The following is a 23820-nucleotide window of genomic DNA, read 5'->3' on the forward strand; positions in this document are numbered from 1 at the left end:
CCTCTTGGTCGTTTTCCTGCTAACTTGGCAGAGAAAACACTTGTTTTGCTAATCTTTCCTCTCCCATTCTGTTTAAGTGACCATACCACCTGAGATTAGCTCTGCTAACGCATTCCTGGATGTTGACAATGTCAAGTTCTTTCCTAATATTCTCGTTTTTAATATGATATCGTAATTGATGCCATCTGTTCACGCCTCTAATCTTTCTCAGGACTCTCATATCTGCGGTCTCTAGTCTTTGGTCAAGTGTTTTACTTCTGAGCCAGCTCTCATATCCATAAGTTAAAACTGGTTTGAACACTGTCTTGTATACAGCTAATTTAGTGTTCCGACTAATTTCTCTCTTATTCCATATGAATTTATTCAATTGACTTCCTACCATACCAGTTTTGTTGATTCTGTTGTCTATTTCCATATTTAATTGACCATCTTCACTAAAAATCGTGGCTATGTAGCTGAAATGTTTTACTTGTTCCACAGGTTCTCCACTCACAACACAGTTGACATTTTCAATAATTCTGCCTATTTTCATTGTCTTTGTCTTTTTATTGCTGACCTTCATACCATATCTATTACAACAGTTATTCAATTTAGTCAGAGAATCTTGCAGACTTGTAGCGGATTTATTTAGAAGTATAACATCATCCGCATAAAGCAAAGAGCTGACATTAACATCTCTAATTTTGATATCACATTTAATACCACTTTCCTTCATAACGTGATCCATATAGATAATGAATAACAGAGGGGATAATGTACATCCTTGTCTCACACCAGGTTTAACATTAAACCATCTTCCTGTACTTCCTTCAATTCTAACTGCTGACTTACAACTCAAATAAAGGCTAAGTATTGCTTGATATAATGCCCCATTGACACCATATAACTGTAGCGTATCGAATAGCTTCTCTCTCTTGGCACCTAGTCATATACCTTTTCCAAATCGATAAAACTTAAATGCAGATCTTTGTTATATTTCCATGATTTCTCCACTATTTGTCGTAAAGTGAAGATCTGATCCTGACAGCCTCTATTTGACCTGAATCCAGCTTGTTCTTCACCAAGCTTTTCTTCCACAATTCTTCTCAACCATTTCTCAAGTATACGTGCATATATCTTACCAGGAACACTCAATAGGGATATACCGCTGTAATTCTCACATTCACTTTTATTTCCCTTTTTATATATAGGTACTATGAGAGCTCTACTCCAATCATTGGGAATTCGTCCCTCTGTCCAGGCATTCTGAACTATGCAGTGCAGCCACTGTAAGACTTTTATACCACCATACTTGAGCATTTCTGGTTGAATATCATCTACTCCTGCTACCTTTCCACATTTCAAGCCTTTGATGGCTTTTTCTACTTCAAGTATGGATATGTATTTCTGACTGCATGCCTGGTCAGTGTTTTTTACCACTGTGCTATCATCACTGCCTTTTTCTTTTAGTAGTTTTTCAAAGTAATTACTCCATACTTCAAGGATATCTTTTTCTCCTGTTTTCATTTCACCTTTATCATCTCTAACTCCTTTTACAGCATTCTTTCCTCCATTCCTAAGCTTCTTCAACAACCTCCAGAATATTTTGCCACCTTCTTGATATTTATTTTCTATGTTCTTGCCAAAGTCCTCCGTGACTTTTGTTTAGCTAGTTTTACACACTGTTTAGCTTTCTTACATTTGTCTCTGTATTCTCTAAGAGCACAAGCTGACTTATTTGCCAGGAACTTTTGATATGCTTTCTTCTTTTCCTTCACTGCCTCTTTAACTTCCTGTGTCCACCATGAAGTTCTAATTTTTCTATCCTTGCAGACAACTTCACCACATGCCTCTCTAGCTGAATCAATCAGGGTTTTCTTCAAGGCTTGCCACTGAATCTCTAAAGTTTGGTTCCTGTTCTTAAACTCTTTCATTTTTCCTTGAATAATCTTTGTGTATTTTCGTCTACAATTCACATCTGAGAGTAAATTTATTGACCTTTTTAGTTATCTTACACCAGCTACTTATGTGGCGCTTTTTTGCAATTGTCAGTAATTGTTTAATTGCTTAAAATGTATGCATGGTATTACATAATATCATACGTTATTGAATAACATACTATATTTCATTTCCCAATGCAAGATCGCTGACCTTATTGGATATATGAATGACACACAGGCAAAAATTATACTATTAAATAAGCTTTGTATGTGAGTTTTCCGTTATTAATTTTGTATCATTAAATTTTTAACATGAGAAAAATTAGCTGTGAATAAGGGATGTTCACAACATCTGTTTAACAGATGGAACCCAGTGCTGAATTAGAAACTAAACGGTTGATCTTTATTAAATTGTTAATAAAACAGTTATTAAACTGGCAACTACGAATAATATGAATTTTTGGAAAAAGTTATTACAGAGGAACTTGGCATTATAAATATTCAATAGCATAAAATTGATCTAAGATAGTTTTTCCACTTGTGTACCCCTTTTGTTCACAGCATGCGAGACAAACAATTAACAAAACAGATGTTATTTGAATAAAAAAAAATAGGAAGAAATGCCAATGTTTTGATGCAGTTAAGATGGCTTTAGAACATCGGTTCCTAACCTGTGGTACACGTACCCCCAGGGATATGTGCTGGGCCATTCAGGGGTACACGAAAAATAATCAGTAATGACAGAAAAAACGTATTTAAGACTGTATCTTGCATCTTTTGAGGCACTGAACAAAAGTGTCAGTATTTAAAAACAGCTATTTTTTAAAGAAAACAAGGGGTACAATTTATAGAAATGGGTTTAAAAGGGGTACACAAGTGGAAAAAGGTTGGAAACCACTGTGTTAGAAGACTGAAAAGTAGAAATGATCAAATTAATCTGACAAGTAACAAACTAGTTGGAAGAAATTTTTTCATGGGAAATTACTAATGAATTTTTAATTATGTGGATCTTAGAGTATCCCGTAAAACTTTATGGTATAGCTCAAGATTGCATGGTATTACATAATATCATACGTTATCGAATAACATACTATATTTCATTTCCTAATGCAAGACCACTGACCTTATTGGATATCTGAAGTTGCTTGAAAAAGTTCTATGTTTGCTCTCTATAGCAGGGTTTCGAGATTATGTAAAATTTAAATAAAAATACATTAAAATATTAAAATTGATAACAACAGACAAAAGAAATTCTTAGCTCATCCATCATATTAATGTACTATAGGTTTGAAACATTTTGTGGTTGGGAATAACATAGAAAAAATACAATATGATATGAAATAAATCAAATCTTATTTTATAGTATTGGGAAAACTATTGTGCTAATTCTATAAAGTTGTAATTAACAGTAATATTTTGTTTTAATGATTTTTTAAAATAAAATTTAAAGTTACTTCCAATTACCATATATACACGTGTACAAGGTGTTCGTTTCAAATATACTCAATGTATAAGAGAACCACAAATTTTACATATTCTACTGACAACTTCTTATGTATTACTTTTATTTTAATATAATATGGGCATAGCAGTCACTTCAGGTATTTTATTTTCTGTAACTTATGAATCATGTCTTCCCTACGAGACAATTGGAAAAATTGTTTATTACATATCATTATACCATTCTTTAGTTTAGTATATTGTAATTCATGTTAGCACCAGTAAGGTTTCATTAGGATTTAAATGAAAAACTATATGCTTGCCTTACTGAATATATTTATTAAATTAATTAACTGAATGAATTTATTAAATACAAATATTTTCATAAAAAAATTAATATGCTAATATCAGTATATTAACATGCTACCTCATACGTGTTTCTAATATAGCGTAGTACATGTATCCAACATAACATTAACTAAAAGGCTGCAGATTCAAATACCGCCGTGGGATTGTGATGCTGTTCGCTGTAGTTGGTGGATTGAGTAATGGAGATGGAGAGTTGTAGAGTAGGTCCCTCTCTCAATGAGTCTTTGGACCCCTTGGAGGTGTCACATACTACTACTAATAATAATAAGTGGGCCTTTTGGTAAACAGAACTGGCACTGTAGGATGAACCAAATGGCGGTTACGATGCCCGATATGAGACGCTCATGAGACCCCACTTTAAATGGGTGAAAAGTTTGCCTTGCTTGACTTGAAGCCCGGATGAAGGATGAGAGTGCCCACAAGCAGATGTTATTGCCTTACAAGAGGACTTGAGTAGATTGCATGAATGGGCAGGTATGTAGAACTGTCAGTTAGTGTTGCAAAGTGTAAGGTTTTGAGATTTGATAAGCAATGATGGGGATGCAAAGTATGGTGGGGATACACATGGTGGGGAAACTTTGAATGGAAGAAGAGGAGATGAGAGATCTAAGAGTGATGGTGGACAAGGACCTGAAATTCAGAGGCCACATTGCACAAGTTCTGAAGACATCACATCGGATAATGGCAATGAGGCAGAGGACCCTGACCTCTATATTTCTGTATGATTCCATTGTATAAGGCCTTGATCAGGCCTCATGTGGATTATTGTGCACAGATTTGGTCACCGGGTTTTCATGGTGATGAAAATATGTTGGAAAGGGTCCAGAGAAGATTCACAAAGGTAGTCAGTAAGTAGTCTTTGGAATGTGGATTACTAGGACAGATTGAGAGCTTGTAAGTTGCAAAGCCTTGTGAATAGGAGAAAGAGGGGGGGGGGGGATATGATTGAGTCATATAAGCTACTCAGGGGTTGTTATCGGGTCGACATGGAAGAGCTTTTTCATAGAATGGGAGAGGGGAGTAGAACAAGAGGCCATTGCCTGTATAAGGAGGGTGTGAAGAGAGGAGCGAGGAGTAGGTTTCTTTGCATGGAGAGTGGTTGGTGAGTGGAATGCATTGCCTGAGTGTGTTATGGGTGTAGACACATTGAATCAGTTTAAAGCACGGTTGGTTGAGCATTAGTGTGTACCTCCCACGAGTCTCGGATTCCATGGAGGTCAAATGTTAATAATAATAATAATAATAATAATTAACTTTTTAATATGTGCATGTTTTGTCTTAAGTAACATAAGACATCATCAGTACAGTTATTAAAAAGCAAAAATTACATTCAGAAAAACATTAATGCGCACGCATGCTTACATTGGAATCCCTCTACATATACGGTAACATATTTAAGGATTAAAAACTATTGGGATGTAATTAAATTAAAATATAACTTATAAATTTATTTTATACAATTTCACTATATAAGAAATAACATAATATTGTTACACACTACATTACTCCAGGAGCTAGATGATTGCATGATGATTGTTCCATCATCAAATTCAAAGGTTCAGATTTTATACCCAGAGTATAAGATCCCCCCCCCCCTTTTTCAGCAATATTTTTTTTTAAAGTTTAGATATGATCTTATACATTGATACATACTACTGTAATTGTTTTCAAAAGCAAATTGAACGATAACTTATAGCCACTAAGTGTTGGATAGTTACTGTTCGTTTATATTATATGAGATAAACAAGTTTTAAGTTCTTGAGATGCCAAATCTTTACCACCATCATATACATTATGTTTTTATCAAAGTTGCAATGATTTTAGGTTGTAGATGAATTTCATTGCCCATTGTAATACCACCATCTTGCTTATTAGAGTCCTGAAGTGGCCTGAAGAAGTTCCATGTTTAGCCTCTGAAGTAACCTCTGTATATTCAGCAGACTTATTGTGGGAAAGTCCTCTTAACTAGAAACATCTATCGTATTAAAAAATGAAATCATTTGCACTCCCTATATTCACAGTACATTCTGGCAGTGCATTTCACTCACCTGCCACTCTGCATGTAAAAAATCTATTCCTCACACTATGGGTGGCAGTCATATAAAAATAAATTAATATCTTCATTTTAATTGTCTCTCAAATGTAATTGCTTTTTATCCTGGTTAAAGCTATCCTTATATTTGAAAGAAATAATAGTTAAAATAAGTTATAACTAAAAATTATAAATTTAATGGTTAAATATTTAATAGGTTGGTCGATTGGTAGAGCCTCTGCTACTAATGGCTCAAGCAAAAAGTTAAGCAAGTTTGAGCATGGTTAGTAGTTGGAAGGGATCAATCATTCGATGCTGTTGCCACACTCTCCCTCGGTGAGCCTTTGGACTCCCTGGAGGTGCCACATAATAATAATAATAATAATATTTTAAATAAATGGTGCTTTAGTATGAGTAGTTATTTTATCTTTGTGAAAAAAATTTCATTAGTAGGAATCATCTTGGGCATCAGCTGCCTGTAGAGGAGGAAGATGAGGATGAAGATGAAGATGAAGAGGAGGATGAAAGGCGTGATCAAGTTAGAAATTGAATTTTATTTAATTATTGATCTATTTTATTTTATTTTTATGTATTTATTTTTATTTTTTGAGAAATATTCTTTGTGGATTAAAAATAATTACAAAAATTATTATTTCAAGTTTTGATTAGCTTAGTGGCAGGACTGTTTCTTGAATTTTAGAATTAGGGTTATTTTTGATGTTTATTAATACAATATAGTTCAAATCCAATATCAGAAAAAATGCTTAGTTTGTTACATTTATAAAATAAAATTAATTCATTTTTAATGCTTTGGGTATTATATTAATATAATATAATACCCTAAGCATTTAAAATGTAACAATTATAGAAATAAAATTATTTCCATAATTTTATAAAAATACAATGGTTGTTTGAAAAGTATGGTAAATTTCTAATAGATGGCAACACAATTCGTTTATTCATACCAGTATCAGCAAGTATCACCTTTTTCATGACCTCTGGCAAAATTTTAGTAATGTGCAACACATAGTTCTTGTTTGGTAAACATTTAAAATGACTATGTTTGCTAGGATGGGCTAGTAATTTGGGATTTAGCCAACCAAACTGTATTCTTATTGCTTAAACCAAAATAAAAAAAATGACGGTACAACATGACAAAATTTCATGCCGGCTGGGGCATCGCCCAGTTAAACAAGGTCCCCGTTGTTTTCGCCAGGGCGAAGAGCGAAAAGTCAGCTACTGGAACAAATCTGAAAACACATCCCAACTCAACATCACCAGAGTTAAAGATTGGTACTATCAACATAAGAAGCCTGAATGGCAAAGAAATGGAGCTAGTTGAGGAATTAGATAAGTACCAGATCGACATAATAGGGGTGACTGAAACAAAAAAGACAAAAAATGGTGAGATCTTTCTGAGCAATAAATACAAAATGTTATATTCAGGCAATGACAATCATGGAAAAGAAGGAGTAGCCATAGTATTCAACACAAAATACGAGGCTAATCTTCTTGAATGGCAGTCAGTCTCAAGTAGAGTAATGTGGGCAAATATGAGAATGGGGAACTGGACAATGAGACTTATTTGTGCCTATGGTCCCACAGCAGGTTCTCCTAAGGTAGAAGTGGAGGAATTTTTTGAGGCTTTAGAAAAAGCAACTGACACAATGAAAAAGGAAAAGTTGATCCTTGTTGGGGATCTAAATAGCAGAGTAGGAAATGATTGTGAGACATACAGAAATATTTTGGGAAAATTTAGAGAAAAGAGCAAAGCTAATAATAATGGCAAATATCTGTTGGATTTCTGCTCAGGACATGGATTGGTTATTACTAACACCATGTTCCAACATAAAAATGTGCACAAATTCACATGGAGAGAAGAGGCAAGGAATAAGAAAAGTCTTATGTTATTGTTGATAGTGATGTTTTCTCCCTGGTGCAGGACACCAGAGTGTACAGAGGATTTGAAATTGGAAGTGATCACTACTTAGTCTCGAGCAGGATAAAATAGAATTTCATATTGAAAAGAATAACATGTAAGAAAGTTTTAAAGCGAATAAAAGTTGAGCAGTTCTCAGATGTGAACTGTAGACTAAAATATACAAAGATTATTGAAGAAAAAATGAAAGAGTTTGAGAACAGGAACCAAACTTTAGAGATTCAGTGACAAGCCTTGAAGAAAACCTTGATTGATTCAGCTAGAGAGGCATGTGGTGACATTGTCTGCAAGGATAGAAAAATTAGAACTCCATGGTGGACACAGGAAGTTAAAGAGGCAGTGAAGGAAAAGAAGAAAGCATATCAAAAGTTCCTGGCAAATAAGTCAGCTTGTGCTCTTAGAGAATACAGAAACAAATGCAAGAAAGCTAAACACTGTGTAAAACTAGCTAAACAAAAGTCATGGGAGGACTTTGGCAAGAATATTGAAAATAAATATCAAGAAGGTGGCAAAATATTCTATAGGTTGTTGAAGAAGCTTAAGAATGGAGGAAAGAGTGCTGTAAAAGGAGTTAGAGATGATAAAGGTGACATGAAAACGGGAGAAAAAGATATCCTTGAAGTATGGAGTAATTACTTTGAAAAACTGCTAAATGAAACAAGCAGTGATAACAGGACAGTGGTAAAAAACACTGACCAGGCATGCAGTCAGAAATACATATCCATACTTAAAGTAGAAAAAGCCATGAAAAGCTTGAAATGTGGAAAGGCAGCAGGAGTAGATGATATTCGACCAGAATTGCTGAAGTATGGTGGTATAAGAGTCTTACAGTGGCTGCACTGCATAGTTCAGAAAGCCTGGATAGAGGGACGAATTCCCAATGATTGGAGTAGAGCTCTCATAGTACCAATATATAAAAGGGAAATAAAACTGAATGTAAGAATTACAAAGGTATTTCCCTACTGAGTGTTCCTGGCAAGATGTATGCAAGTATACTTGAGAAATGGTTGAGAAGAATTGTGGAAGAAAAGTTTGGTGAAGAACAAGCTGGATTCAGGCCAAATAGAGGCTGTCAGGATCAGATCTTCACTTTACGACAAATAGTCGAGAAAGCATGGGAATATAACAAAGATCTCTATTTAAGTTTTGTCGATTTGGAAAAGGCATATGACAAGGTGCCAAGAGAGAAGCTATTCAATATGCTGCAGTTATATGGTGTCAATGGGGCATTATATCAAGCAATACCTAGTCTTTATTTGAGTTGTAAGTCAGCAGTTAGAATTGAAGGAAGTACAGGAAGATGGTTTAATGTTAAATCTGGTGTGAGACAAGGATGTACATTATCCTCTCTGTTATTCATTATCTATATGGATCACATTATGAAGGAAAGTGGTATTAAACATGATATCAAAATTGGAGATGTTAATGTCAGCTCTTTGCTTTATGCAGATGATGTTATACTTCTAAATAATCCGCTACAAGTCTGCAAGATTCTCTGACTAAATTGAATAGCTGTTGTAATAGATATGGTATGAAGGTCAGCAATAAAAAGACAAAGACAATGAAAATAGCCAGAATCATTGAAAATGTCAACTGTGTTGTGAGTGGAGAACCTGTGGAACAAGTAAAACATTTCAGCTACTTAGGCATGATTTTTAGTGATGATGGTAAAATATAGAAATAGACAACAGAATCATCAAAGCTGGTATGGTGGGAAGTTAATTGAATAAATTCATATGGAATAAGAGAGAAATTAGTCAGAACACTAAATTAGCTGTATACAAGACAGTGTTCAAACCAGTTTTAACTTATGGATATGAGAGCTGGGTCAGAAGTAAAACACTTGACCAAAGACTAGAGACCGCAGATATGAGAGTCCTGAGAAAGATTAGAGGCATGAACAGATGGCATCAATCACAATATCATATTAAAAATGAGGATATTAGGAAAGAACTTGACATTGTTAGCATCCAGGAATGCGTTAGCAGAGCTAATCTCAGGTGTTATGGTCACTTAAAGAGAATGGGCGAAGAAAGATTAGCAAAACAAGTGTTCTCTGCCAGGTTTGCAGCAAAACGACCCAGAGGAAGACCAAGATATAGGTGGATTGATATTGTACAAAGTGCCTAGACGATAGAAATATAAGATCTGATAATGTTGGAGACTTGACAAGTAACAGACTGATTTGGAGGAAAATTGTAGATAGGAAGTTAGTAATGATGTAATTTTTTTCATGTAGTACTCACATATTCTGCACACCCCTTGAGGGTACATGGCAGGAATTTGATAATGATTATGATGATGATGTTTGCATTTTTCATAAAAATGGAGAACCAGTTTCGTGCAGTGATAAAACACTTTTATTTGAAGAAGTGGATGGCCGTGCAGATCAAAGCCAAGTTAGATGCAGTTCGTGGGGACTCTGCATCAGCATTAAAGACTATTTATTTTTGGATAAATGATTTAAACGTGGTCTTAAGTCCATTGAAGTTGAAGCGTGCTGTGGATGCCCAACTGAGATCAGTCCAAAGATAATGATTGACGAAATCCATGGTATTGTTATGGAAGACTACCAAGTGGAAGTGCTTGAGATCGCTGAGGTTGTAGGCATCTCAACTGAACAGGTGTATAATATCCTGCACGAAAAATTGCACTGTATTCAATTGTTGACTGTCGATCAAAGCGCATGCGAACAGACATTTCAACACAGTGTTTGGCAATGTTTAATCACAATTTGCAGGATTTTTTGTGTCAATTCTGGACTGTAGTGAAACTTGGATCTGCCACTACACACCTGAGTCGAAGCAGCAGTCAAAACAGTGGACAATGCTCAGTGAAAGAGCACTGAAAAAAGTGAAGACCATTTTGTCAGTTGGGAAGGTGATAGCCACTGTTTTTTGGAATTTCCAAGGAATTATCATGATAGACTATTTGGAAAAGGATAAGACAATAACAGGAGTCTATTATGTGTCATTGTTAGACCGTTTAAAAAAAGAATTGAAGGAAAATCGGCCAAGATTGGCGCACAAAAAAAAAGTGCTCTTTCATCAAGACAATGCCCTCTCCCACACATCAACCGTCACAATGGCAAAATTGCATGAATTAAGGTTCGAATTGGTTTCACATCTACTGTATTTTCCCTGATTTGGCCATGTGTGACTTCTTGTTCCCAAACTTAAAAATTTGGCTTGGTGGGAAAAATTTTCCCACCAAGTCAAATTTCATTAATGCTATCAATGACTATTTTGCACAATTTGATGAATCCTACTTTTTAGATGAGATGAAAAAATTGGAAACTCACTGGACCAAATGTGTAGGCCTTGATGGAGACTATGCTGAGAAATAAAGGTGACTTTTTTCCAAAAAAAAGTGTGTTTAACTTATTTTTTTACCAAACTTTTCAAACAACCCTCGTATATCATATTATGTTTCCATAATATTGATTTATGGAAACATAATATTCAAACAACCCTCGTATATCATATTATGTTTCCATAATATTTTATTCAAATAATCTTGAGAATAAAGACTTCTAAGTTCAAAACAATGTAAAGGAAAACATCCAGCTTTCTCTTAAGCATGCCAAAAATGAAAGAATGGAAAGGAAATTCAAAAGATCAGGACTGAGCAGAACTATCAGGAGAAGAAGAAGAACTATATGTTATTCTGTTCTAGAACAGAACAACATATAGTGGAAAACACATGCTGAGAGCCAACAGCAAAGTGACAAATAAAGGTCCATTAACACATATGTCTGTCCCACTATTTCATCATCCCTAAGTTGTGTGATTTACTTGCAGTCTGTGGAGTGAATTAGAAAAAAAAATTTAATATAATCTCACTCCTGAAAATACTCTAAAATGATTCCATACATCTCAGTGCTCTACTTAAAAAAATAATAAATCATGCATCCCAAAACACCCAAATGTGACTTGCAACTTCTCACCCAAAGGTTGAGAAGTTGCAAGTCACCGAGTTTAGTGGATAGGAGGAATAGGGGTGATATGATAGAGACCTACAAGTTAATAAGGGGTTGTTATAGGATCAATGTTGGAGAGGTTTTACAGAAAACAGTGGGAGATCAGGGGAGAACCAGAGGTCATCGGAAGCTGTATAAAGAAGGTGTGAGCAGTGGAGTGAGAAGCAGGTTTTTTGCATGCAGAGTTGTGAACAATTGGAATGCCTTGCCTGAGAGTGTGGTCTGCAGAGAATTTGAGGTTTAAAGCATGGTATGATGAGCTGTGTGTGTATGACAAAAGGACCTCTTTAACTCCATGGGGTCTTGGGATAATAATAATAATAATTATTATTATTATTATTATTATTATTATTATTATTATCAACACTCGATCTCCATGGAGTCAGAGACTCATCATGGGAAGTACTCACTATTGCATACAATGCTCATCCAACTGCGTCTTAAACTGATTCAATGTGTCCACATCCACAACACACTCACGCAATGCATTCCACTCACCAACCACCCTCCATGCAAAGAATCTGCTTCTCACTCCTTTGCTCACACCCTCCTTATATAGTTTCCAGCAATGGCTTCTTGTTCTACTCCCCTCTCCAATTCTATGAAAAATCTCTTCCATGTCTACCTGATAACAACCCCTGACCAGTTTATATGTCTCAATCATATCCCCCCCCTCTTCCTCCTATTCATGAGGCTTTGCAACTTACATTCTCTCAATCTGTCCTCGTACTCCACATTCCAAAGACCACTGACTACCTTTGTGAATCTTCTCTGGACCCTTTCCAACATATCCTCATCACCATGAAAACCAGGTGACCAAATCTGTGCACAATAATCCATATGAGCCATGATCAAGGCCTTATATAATGGAATCATAACCTCTCTATTTCTGCATGTCAGGTTCTCTACATCATTGCCATTATTTGATGTGATGTCTTCACAACTTGTGCAGTGTGGCCCCTGAATTTTAGGTCCTTGTCCACCATCACTCCTAGATCTCTCATCTCCTCTACCTCCTTTAAAGTTTCCCCACCAAGTGTATACTTTATATCCCATCGTTGCTTACCAAATCTCAAAACCTTACACTTGGCAACATTGAACTGATAGTTCCACTTACCTGCCCATTCATGCAATCTATTCAAGTTTTCTTGTAAGGCATTAACATCAGCCTGACTGTTCATTGCTCTCCACAATTTTGCATCATCTGCAAACAGCTGGATATCATAGTTAAACCCAACCCAATATCATTAACATCTAAATTGAACAATAATGGCCCCCAAAACTGACCCCTGTGGCACACCACTGGTGACCTTTCTCTTTCGAGATACTCCACTCCCATATACAACTTTCTGATGCCTATCTGACAGCCAGTCACTGATCCAGCACAGAAGTCTGTTATCCAATCCCATCTGTTTCAATTTATTTAAGAGCTTGTCATGTGGCAGTCTATCAAAAGCCAAGTACACTACTGTATATGCATCTCCTCAGTCCAAGGTATTTGTCACCTTGTTATATAGTACATAAGTAAGTTAGTGAAACATGATCTCCCCTTAACAAACCCATGCTGATAATCACAGAGAATACTGCTGTTATCAACCCATTTCTGTATCCTACTTCTCAGCAATCTCTCCAGGACCTTCACCACAATTTCAAATATACAGACCAGTCTATAATTTGAAGCCAGCCCTATCACTGCCTTTATGCAGTGCAACAATTTTACCCTTCTTCCACTCCCTTGGATCCTGTGCTGTTGCAAAACTCTTGTTAAACAGGCATGCCAATGCTACTGCCAGTTCCCTGGAACATTCTCTTAAGATGTGTGGTGATATTTCATCAAATCCTATCACCTTATTAACATCAAGTTTGCTCAATTTCCTCATACATCTCTTGTTCACTTACAGTCAGTCTCTCCTCCCATCATCAACTGTTCTCAATCTTTCCATGATGTCACATTCACAAGAATGAAAGACCTTTATGAACTTCTCATTCAGATATAGTGAAGTATCTTTCGCAGCAGTTGTCCTTATATCATTTTCTCCAATCATTGTCATTCTTCCATAATCATTCTATTTTTTTGCTGGCTGCATATAAAAAAAAAATCTCTAGGATTATTTTTTGGCTTCATTACCTAACTGCTGCTCACACTTCACTTTTGCTACCCTTACCAACCAAGTCACCCTCATTGCCTGGTCACCCTATGTAATCCTTGCCAAATTGGTTATTACCACTTCTCTTAAGCTGCCTCCATAATGCCTTTTCTCTCTGTATCGCATGCTTAATCTCTTCATTTATCCATTTCACACCTACCTTATTTAACCTTCTGAACCTTGGAATACATTTAGACATTACTTTTACTAGATATCCCCCAAGCTGCATTGATCTCTTTTCAATTCTTGAATATCCCCCAAGCTGCATTGATCTCTTTTCCAGCTAACTCCTCATTCCATGCTACACCTGCAATCTGTCTCCTGAGCTCCTTATAATCATCACCTTGTAGTTCCATATATATCCTTTTTTCACAGAGGTCCTCACACTGCTGGCAACCACTCAGCTAATCATTTCATGATCACTCTCACCAACTGGAGGGTGATTTGACACCTCATTTATAATTACATTTTCTGATGAGATGATCAAATCCAAGACACTCGATCCTTGTGTGCTCTCAGTTACATATTGTCTGAGGTGGTTGTTTCTCAAAAAACTCAAAAGAAATTTTCTTTACTTCCAGTTTCTATCTCATCATCCCAGTCTATTTTGCCATAATTAAAATTGACCGTAATGATCACCCTTTTCTTATTTGCTTGGCTAATTTGATTATACATTTCATAGGCATCACCATCCACATTACCAGGTCTATAACAACGTCCAACTAAGTATTTCGTTCTGTTCACCTCTATCTCACACCATACTGCCTCAAAACCACTGGCACTATTTCCCCTCTTGCATCTCTACTTTGTATGGACATAACTCTTTCTCTATCATATTCTTTGAATAATACATATTTCGGCTATTTGTAAATTAATATATAATCTTATTATCTTATGAACTAACTTTGGGTACATTTTCCCATTCCTAGTAAATATTTATAAATATTTAATAGGAATATTTACTGGAAAATTTATAAATTTTATCATTCTAATACATGATTAAAAAAAAGAAAGGTTTGCACTGTGTGTTGTATATATTATTGAATAATTAGTATTAAGAAACTAATTTGAAAATACAAATTATTATTTATAACATAATTATAAACTAATTACTTTTTTTAATACTAGGAATGGGAAAAGATAGAGCAAGCTCATGTTATAGCCAATGTACAGCAAGCTTTTGATTCCAGTGACACAGAATGTAGCCCAAATGATGAAAATGAAACAATTTTTGAGGCTATGGATATGTTATCGCCTACTGGTCATACAGATGCTCAAACACTTGCTCTAATGCTTCAAGAACAGCTGGATGCTATTAATAATGAAATTAGGTAAGTTAAAATATTTCTTTTACTCAAAACATGTTCAGATCCATTTGTGCTGCATCATGGATGCATGTAATTTTTTTAATGTACCTTTTGTTCAGGAAATTAAAATTTGACAGTCTTCAGTATTAAATGTGACAAACTTATCTAAATATATAACACATGAATGATATGTAATATTAAATAAAACATATAATAACTTTGCAATGATTTAAATTGATTTAAATAATAAATTCTCAATTATTATTATTATTCACATAAAATTTATTATTAACATGCTTATATAAAAGAATGCCATATTTTAATGTGATGTAACCTATATTTCAGCATGCCTAATGTACACTTCATTAACATTATCAGGCCATACAAAGAATACTACGTAAAGCAGAATTCATACCACATTACACAAACTAAAGATATTCATACTAAATACTGGTGTGTAAGTGTCTCAGGAAGGTTGCCCTAATCAAATTAAGTCATCAGACCTTTGGGCTTAAGCTTTAATGGCATAAGAGTGATCAGATCACTCTTATGCATTGGTGCCTGGGGGTAGTGGAACTATGGAGAATTGTTTTTATTACATTTCCATTATTGACAAATATTTGCAAGTTTCATATAATTTTTTTAATGCACTCTCCAAGAAAACAAAAAGACCTGCTTTGTTAGTAAAACATTGGCAATGATTGGGGGTGAGGGGTTGGAAAAATCTATCTGTTGGGTGGCCTTTTTTTTTTTTTAGATGGAAAAATTCTGTAATGGAAAATGATGCCAATCCTTTTTCATTACAGAGCTGTGAAGCTCTGTTAATTGATATATTAAGTAAGAAAAACAGTTATTGATTTATTTTTATTGATGAGGCTTGATCTTGATCTGCAAGTGAAGAAAAAAAAAACTAAAGCATTATAATTATACACTGGTTTTTATAAATTAAGGAACAAAGAGAAAACTCTCAATAACTTGGGAGGGGGGGATAAACATATCAATGTCAGGTACATTTTGTACTTGGTTCTCATCAGAGACTAGGCAGAAACCCAAAGAGGGCCAAAACTCTCCATTCGGTACCATCAGTGATTAATAATATTTGTATAATTTCTAATTTACTATGCTAGGTTGAAGCTCTTCAGCCTCTTCTTCATTTGAATAATTTATCTCACCTACTGAGAGTTCATTTATGAATAATATAACTTTCTGACTTGAGATTGCTATGGTATTGAATGGAGAGTTTCAGCTGTCAGGCTAGCGAAACCTCAAAGCACTAATAAAAGGTGACTATATGGGCCCAGGAACCCATATAGTCACCTTTTATTAGTCTATGTCTTTTAAGTAGTGCCATTCTTAGGTAATTCCTATGCCCAGGAATGGCACTACTACTACTGCAATTTCTAATGTGCTACAAGGCTCATATTGCAATCCCTGATGATGTCCTAGTGACTGAGATGAAATATTGGAAGAATTTACATTTTTAATCCTTTCTTAGTGCTGTTTCACTCCACTAAGCCTCTAACATGAATATCCCACCCAAATCTTCCCCAATATCATTAACATACAGTTTTTATTATAATTACGGCTATTTTACCTGCTTCAGTTTAGGAGTGCCCCTGTTTAAATGTCATTGGCTATTTACTCACGGATTCTTAGGGCATTGTAGATGTGAATTTACCAAAAAGTATATGTAGCATAAGGAAGAGAAATTTACACATACCTTTTTTCTGGGTGTTGCGGCTTTTCTACATATACTTTTTGGTAAATTCCCCAGAAAAAGGTATGTGTAAATTTCTCTTCCTTATGCTACATATACTTTTTGGTAAATTCACATCTACAATGCCCTAAGAATCCGTGAGTAAATAGCCAATGACATTTAAACAGGGGCACTCCTAAACTGAAGCAAGCAAAATAGCCGTAATTATAATAGTTTATTAAGAGGAGTAACATGGGAGTTTTCCCAGAAATAATATACATTAACATACAGGTTTAACAGCAATGGCCCTAAAACAGATCCCTGAGGCATGCCACTAGTGAGTTTCTCTTCTGGGATATTGCTGCCTCATACACAACTTGCTGACATCTATCAGATAGCCAATGTCTTATCCAGTGCACTCTTATCTAATATCCAACCCCATCTGTTCTAGTTTATCTACTTATAATTGTTCTATTGTCATGTGGCAATCTAGCAAAAACCCTTATAAAAATCTAAGTATGTTATTGTGTATCCATCTCCCTTGTCCAATGCACTTGTCACCTTCTTGTAATAAGCAAGCAGATTACTAAAACATGACCTTCCTTTAGCAAATCCATGCTGTCCATCAAAGAGAATACCACTCTTGTTAACTCAATTCTGGATCCTGATTCTCACTAACATCTCCAACACTAACTAAACACATAGATTGACCTGTGACTTGAATCCTGAGTTCTGCTGCCTCTGTTATGAAGTGGTATGACCTTGCCTTCCTTCCACTCCTTTGAAACTTGACCCAATGCAAGACTCATATGCCAAGACAGATGGCAACTCCCTAGCACATTCTCTCAAAACACGTGATGATAAATCATCAGGTCTCACAACCATATTAACATCAGGTTTACTCAATTCCCCCATATGCCTTTTGTTCACATCACATTCAATCTCTCTCTCTCTCTCTCTCTCTCTCTCTCTTCCTCTTCATAAAGAGGAAGAGAGAGAGAGAGAGAGATTGCAAGTATGTGGATTACAAACTCTGGTTAACAGGAGAAAGAGGGGTGATATGATAGAGGTCTATAAACTTGAATGGACGTTATAGGATATCATCTCTTGAAATTTTTTATTATATGGAAGATGGAGAGAGAACAACACAGGGACAGAAGTTAAGTTTGTTCACAGTCAAGAAAGGGGTAAGAGCTAGATTTTTCTCTCATGGAGTAGTGAGTGGAATAGTTTGCCTTTAGGGATAGTGAGTGCACATGAATTTATGGGAAGGTATGACAGCTGGTTTGGGTGATTTATAGCCTCCCTTGATGAGTCCTTGATTCCCTGGAGGTCTCAGATAATAATAATAATAATAATCCTTGCTTTCTTCTGCATTATCTCATCACTGCTATGGGGCAACACACTGACTACCTTTTATATCACACTATTATCTTTTATCCATCTCAACAACCTCCAGTCTTACATTCTTCTTGTTCCCAGTCAAGTCATTTGTTCCTACTACTACTACTACCACTACGAACTCTTTTGCTTGCTCACTCCTCATATCCAACACCTCAGTCACTCTATTCATTCTGTTACCCCTCCTTTCATACCACTATCATTTATTGTCATCTTCTTCACTCTTTCATACATATCTACAATTCTTTTAATTTCATTCTCTATCCATTTTATCTCTTGTCTCATCTTCACCAACTCAGCTTTCAAATCTTGCATCATTTTTATGCTATCATCCACTCTCACTATCTTATCATCATTCACACCAGCTTGTTCCATCAACCATGCATGCCATCTTACTGTTAATTGCACTCTGTTTTTTAATATCAGTATGCACACATTATTGTGAGTAGAACCCTTTTCTTCGCTATCACTTCCACACACTTTCTGCACATTTATGTGATCTTCCTCAACTACCATTTCAGTAACGAGGTTTGTTTATATATGAGTAGGGAATGTATAAACAAGCCTCATGGTCCATCAGAATATTGCACTTCCTACATATCCACACCCTCTTTTTTCTTTTATTCAGCTTTTCTGCATAAATATCCACGACATCTTCCCACACATACATACTACCATACCATTTTAGAAAAATCCACACCATTTAATTCTTTTCCTTGTCATTCTACACAGTTCTTGCAGATAAACTTAAATGTTAGTTACACATGACTTTAAATTTTTCAGGAAATGACAATGTATACTAAATCAAAAAAAAAAAACTTTAATCAATATCTTCCAATATTTCGGCAATGTTACATTGCCATCTTCTGGAAACATAAAACTATGATATGTGCATGCAGGCACTAACAGTGTGCAAATGAGGCTGAAGAAGGCAACTGGCATTAGTCCTAGAGTCCTAAAGGTGCCCCCCCTAGCAGGCTAAATTGGGTTATCTTGGCTGTTAGGCTGATGTTCTTAGGATGCAAGCTTCCCAAATTTGGGGCAGTCTCATGCACCCAAATTTGTTGAGATTTGGGAAGTTTTTTAGAGCTAAAAACTTTGGGAAGTTTTTTAAAGCTCTAAAAAACTTCCTAAATCTCAACGAATTTTGGTGCATGAGACTGCCCCAAATTCGGGAAGCTTGCATCCTAAGAACATCAGCCTAACAGCCAAGACAACTCAATTTAGACTGCTAGGGGGCACCTTTAGGGCTCTAGGACCAACACCAGCTGCCTTCTTCAGCCTCAATTGCTCGTTGTTAGTGCCTGCATGCACATATCATAGTTTTATTTTCCCAGAAGATGGCAATATAACAATCCTGAAATATTGAAAGGCATTGATTAAAGTTTTTTAATTAATATTTTAGTATACGTTGTCATTTCCTGAAAAATTTAAAGTAATCTACACAATGATTTGCCTTCTACTGCCATTTTGTATCAGTTTGCTAACAAGAACAATGAATTTAAAATAATACTACCTTAGAAATTTAAACAAACACTGTGTTCCATACTGTTGTGTCGGATAAAGAGTTGACTCACTATTTGTAAGCCATCTTGTTTCCGACCCAACACACAGTGACAATTAGACCTAAGGATAAGGACATGCTTATGCCTCCAGAGAAAGGGCTAAGAGAGTATTGTATATATGTTCACTCAAAAGTGTATCAAACCGACTGAAATTGTTAATATTAAATAAACCTAGGAAATCTGTATTTAGAATTGATAATGTCTGTGTAAAATAAGCAAAGGGAAATTGCATCTCGGGACTGAAATTGTTATTATTAAATGTGCATAAGAGATCTATGTATTAGAACTATGTCAAAAATAGTTTGGAGTTGCGATGACTAATCGGCTGTGGCTGAGAGTATGACGTAGTCACCGAGAGAGGGTGCTCGCATTTGTAATATAAGGCGCGGTGTGAGACTCAAACGCTCTCTCATTTTCTGTTCCTGAGTTCCCTTCCAATCCTGGATAGCTGTGGAAGCTTGTCGCCGGTGCCCAGCAACAATCTCCCGGTTGCTGTTGTACCGAGTCGAATAAAGCCACCAAAGGAATGAAGTCAGAATTCCAGTAAAGAGCTGTTGATAAGTTATGCCAACATGAAGTCAGCGAAGGGCAACCTTCAAAGATAGTGGAAGTAAGTCGCTGATGCCACAGAAACACGTGATGATTAAATATGGAAGTCTTGCATACCAGAAGTGAAAGCGTGGAGGGAAGTTACGGAAACCCCATGAAAAGAACAAGATGGTAATGTACAATTTTTCATACTCATTATAGAATTGTAATCGTAAAAGGAATAGGAGCCAAGGATTTAAGGAGCTCCACACATTAACTTACCCATAGTGCCTAAAAGACTGCTTGGACTGATCTGTCTGTGTCAAATAAGCTGGTGCCACTCTAAGCTTGTACTGAGAAAGGAACCTAACCTCTGAACTGTTTGTCAGGAAGAAGCTATGTGATATAATGTTAGATATTAGCCTGAATTTTAATTAAGTTGTGGGGAGATAGAGCTTGAGTACGAATTAGAATATTTTTCCATGTTAAAATACAAAACAGACTGCGTCTGACATACTTTGTATAGAGCTTGTATATAATTGTGCTTAGAAATGAGCACTGAGTAACCCTGTATGGAATAATCGAGTCTGAACATAATAATATAACAGAGATATAGGATTGTTTCATTTAAACATAAGAATTGAAATTTTGGATATCTTAACCTAAAGAAGGGGGGGGGGTTCAGACTCTCTAGCATTGAAATTATTACTTAAAATGTATCTATGCAAGTGCTTATAATAAATGTATTTCTTTATGTCAAAGCTCATGAGTCTGTTGTTTCTGAGATTGAATTACCACTTATAAAACTTTCGGACCTGTATGAGTGAAGGGGGAAGCAATTTACGTAAGAAAGAAAAGGGGGGAGCCACAACTGCACATCACGTGATCCCTTTGTTGTTTAGCATTATATATTTGAGTATCAGAATTTAGTTACCGGCTGGCGCAGTCATTCTAAACAAAATATAAATTTGTCGGCAATGAAATAACTGGTATGCATGTGAGATAAATAATACATACAAAATAATATAACATAAGAATAAAAGTAAAAAGTGACGAGGCGCAGATGTAACAATACTCAAATATCTCACAGTAACACTCAGTCTACAAATTAGATAATATTGCCACATATTAAATATAAAATTTGCTTGTCCTGTTGTTACATGATGACCAATGGACATCATGTGTAACACTCAAAACTAATGTGTCTTATTTTCCTTGCTTCATGAATGAAAGAAAAACCTGAAGTGTGTTTTGCAGCGGAGCATGCGAAGTGAAAAGAACACTATAATACTGCTGTGAGATAAATGAGGGGATTTCTGGAACTCGATAGCAATGTTATGAAGTCTTTCATATACAAAGATGACATTTATCAGTTATGAATTGCTATGTTATGCCTATGACAAGAGAACAACTTCTGGGGGGAAAAGATATAGCAGAGCAAATTTTTAATGACTGTTCATTTTTTTGTAGTCTTTGATATAGAAAGAATAATAAAGTTCTGAATTTAAAGGAGATAAAAGGATGGAAGAAAGTGAAGATTACTGGTTTACATTATGACTTTTAGGAAAAAACAGTAACTAAAATGAGAATCACAAATCACAAGTGTTTTGTGATTCTTTAAAAGGGAACATTGTAAGGTTCGAATTAAGGCTATCTGATCCAAAAGTTTTATTTCCATTTCGATGGAAATAAAATCTCTTTAATAAATTTGTTGGCAGCCACTCTTGATCAATAACTTGACAGTGAATGAGATGATGTACTAAAATGGGGGAAAAAAAAAAAGAGTGTAAATTATGTGAATGCATTTAGAAAGAGGCTGAAAATTCACTCTCCACTTGTTTCTGATCACTTGCATGGGGTGAGTGGATTTTTGGAGTCCTGATTATGCAATTGTAGCCATCTGGAAGTCTTGTGACTAATGTGTTTAAAAATAGCAAACACAAGTTGTTTTCAATTTCCAAATTAAATTTTAATTCTAGGGTATTGATTCTTTAAAGTGCATTGTGACTGTATCCAAAGAGTTGTATCTGTGTTGCCAGATATCTAACATATTCTCAGTGAAGCACCACACACACACACAGAGAGAGAGAGAGAGAGAGAATGACCCAGAATTGATCTCATAATGTTTATTCTATTAGTAGTGTACCTGTAGGGCAATGATTGTGCTATCTACACTCAATTCCATCATCTTAAACTTATCAAATGACATTCTCAGTTTGTGGTTCTATACCTTCTTTCTTTTTTACTATAGAAAATAAAAAGTGCTTTCTGATTTTTCTTTAGTGTTCTGAAATTAGACTGCTGCATAATATATACTTGCATTTGATTTACACTTATTGTTTTCATACCTTAAGAAAATTAATGCTTCATTAAAAATGCATTTTAGCTGACATTACTGATTGGTGCTATATTCAACTAATAATAAGTGCCCGCACTTAGTTGCATTACTACTGTAACTATTGCTTAGTTACAGTAATAATGTTTGTAAAAAGGTGTTTAAAGTAGGGGAAAAAAAAGAACTAAGCTATTTTGGCAATGGAGGCAGTCTCTTTAATAACAACTAAGCTAAAAAGAAGATAAAATTAAATGAAGTAGTAATTAAAAGATTATTAATTTATATATCTGTGTAAAAATTTTTGAAGGTAAAGATGGTAAAAAAAAATTTAGTACAGAGCTGAGATCGTATACAATTAAAAGTGGTGAGCACTAGATACCAACAATTGAATGCAGAAATACATTCAGATAAATGAAAAATGTGAATAAAAACCAATAAAGCAAAAAATCAACACTGAAAAGATGAATTATGCAAATTGTGAATTTGAAAGAATTAAGAATAAAGAAAATGAATAAAAACCTGTTGATTAAAAACCTTTCTGGTCATTTGCTGTTTTCATGGCTTTCTAACTTTGATTTCTCAATCAATTCAGAAGCTTTATGAGCTGTTCTTTTGTTTGTCTTTTGTCCTATACATGAATTATCCTACATCAAACTCTATACATAAATCTTTGCAGCATTCAAATATTCCAACTTCAAGGTCTTCTTTAACAAGTACTTTAAACGCTAATCTCCTTACTAATATTCATTGGCAAGTGAGGACAACTGACTTGCTTCACTCCTTCAAAAACAAGAGTTCTGTCTTCTTTTTTTAGATTAAAAAACAAACAAACAATTTATCTTCTACTAAAATAATGAGCCAAAGGCTTCAATTCGGCGATGTAAAATTTACAAATATTAAGTGGATATTAAATCCAACATTATTTCAGAGTCGAATACAGAAACTATAAAAGTTTTGTGTGAAAGTTGACCAGAGAGCTTACAGGAATATACTCGCCACCATACATACTTCCAATGCTCCGAGTCTTTTAGTACTGAGAGTTTTTGCTCTCTTAGGTTTCTGTCTGATCCCTGACAAAAACCAATGAGTTTGAAATAGCCATTGGGTCAGTGAAACCTTATTAAAATGAACCAATAGGAGATGAATATATGGACACTCTAGCG

At 35.2% G+C, this 23820-nt stretch overlaps 1 protein-coding gene across 1 annotated transcript in view; it reads left to right on the top strand.

The window, feature by feature from the left end:
• LOC150105860 (liprin-alpha-1-like) overlaps positions 1-23820 on the top strand; it is a 394932-nt gene that overhangs the window by 251860 nt on the left and 119252 nt on the right. The window contains exons 12-13 of the mRNA XM_090394581.1: positions 6211-6298; positions 14954-15156. Of these exons, the coding sequence (XP_090250707.1) occupies positions 6211-6298; positions 14954-15156 (291 nt within the window). The remainder of the gene's footprint in view (positions 1-6210; positions 6299-14953; positions 15157-23820) is intronic.

This window comes from Typopeltis vanoorti, chromosome 6 (genome assembly GCF_054136105.1).
Source record: "Typopeltis vanoorti isolate ZY-2024b chromosome 6, IOZ_Tvanoo_1.0, whole genome shotgun sequence".
Taxonomy (NCBI): domain Eukaryota; kingdom Metazoa; phylum Arthropoda; class Arachnida; order Uropygi; family Thelyphonidae; genus Typopeltis; species Typopeltis vanoorti.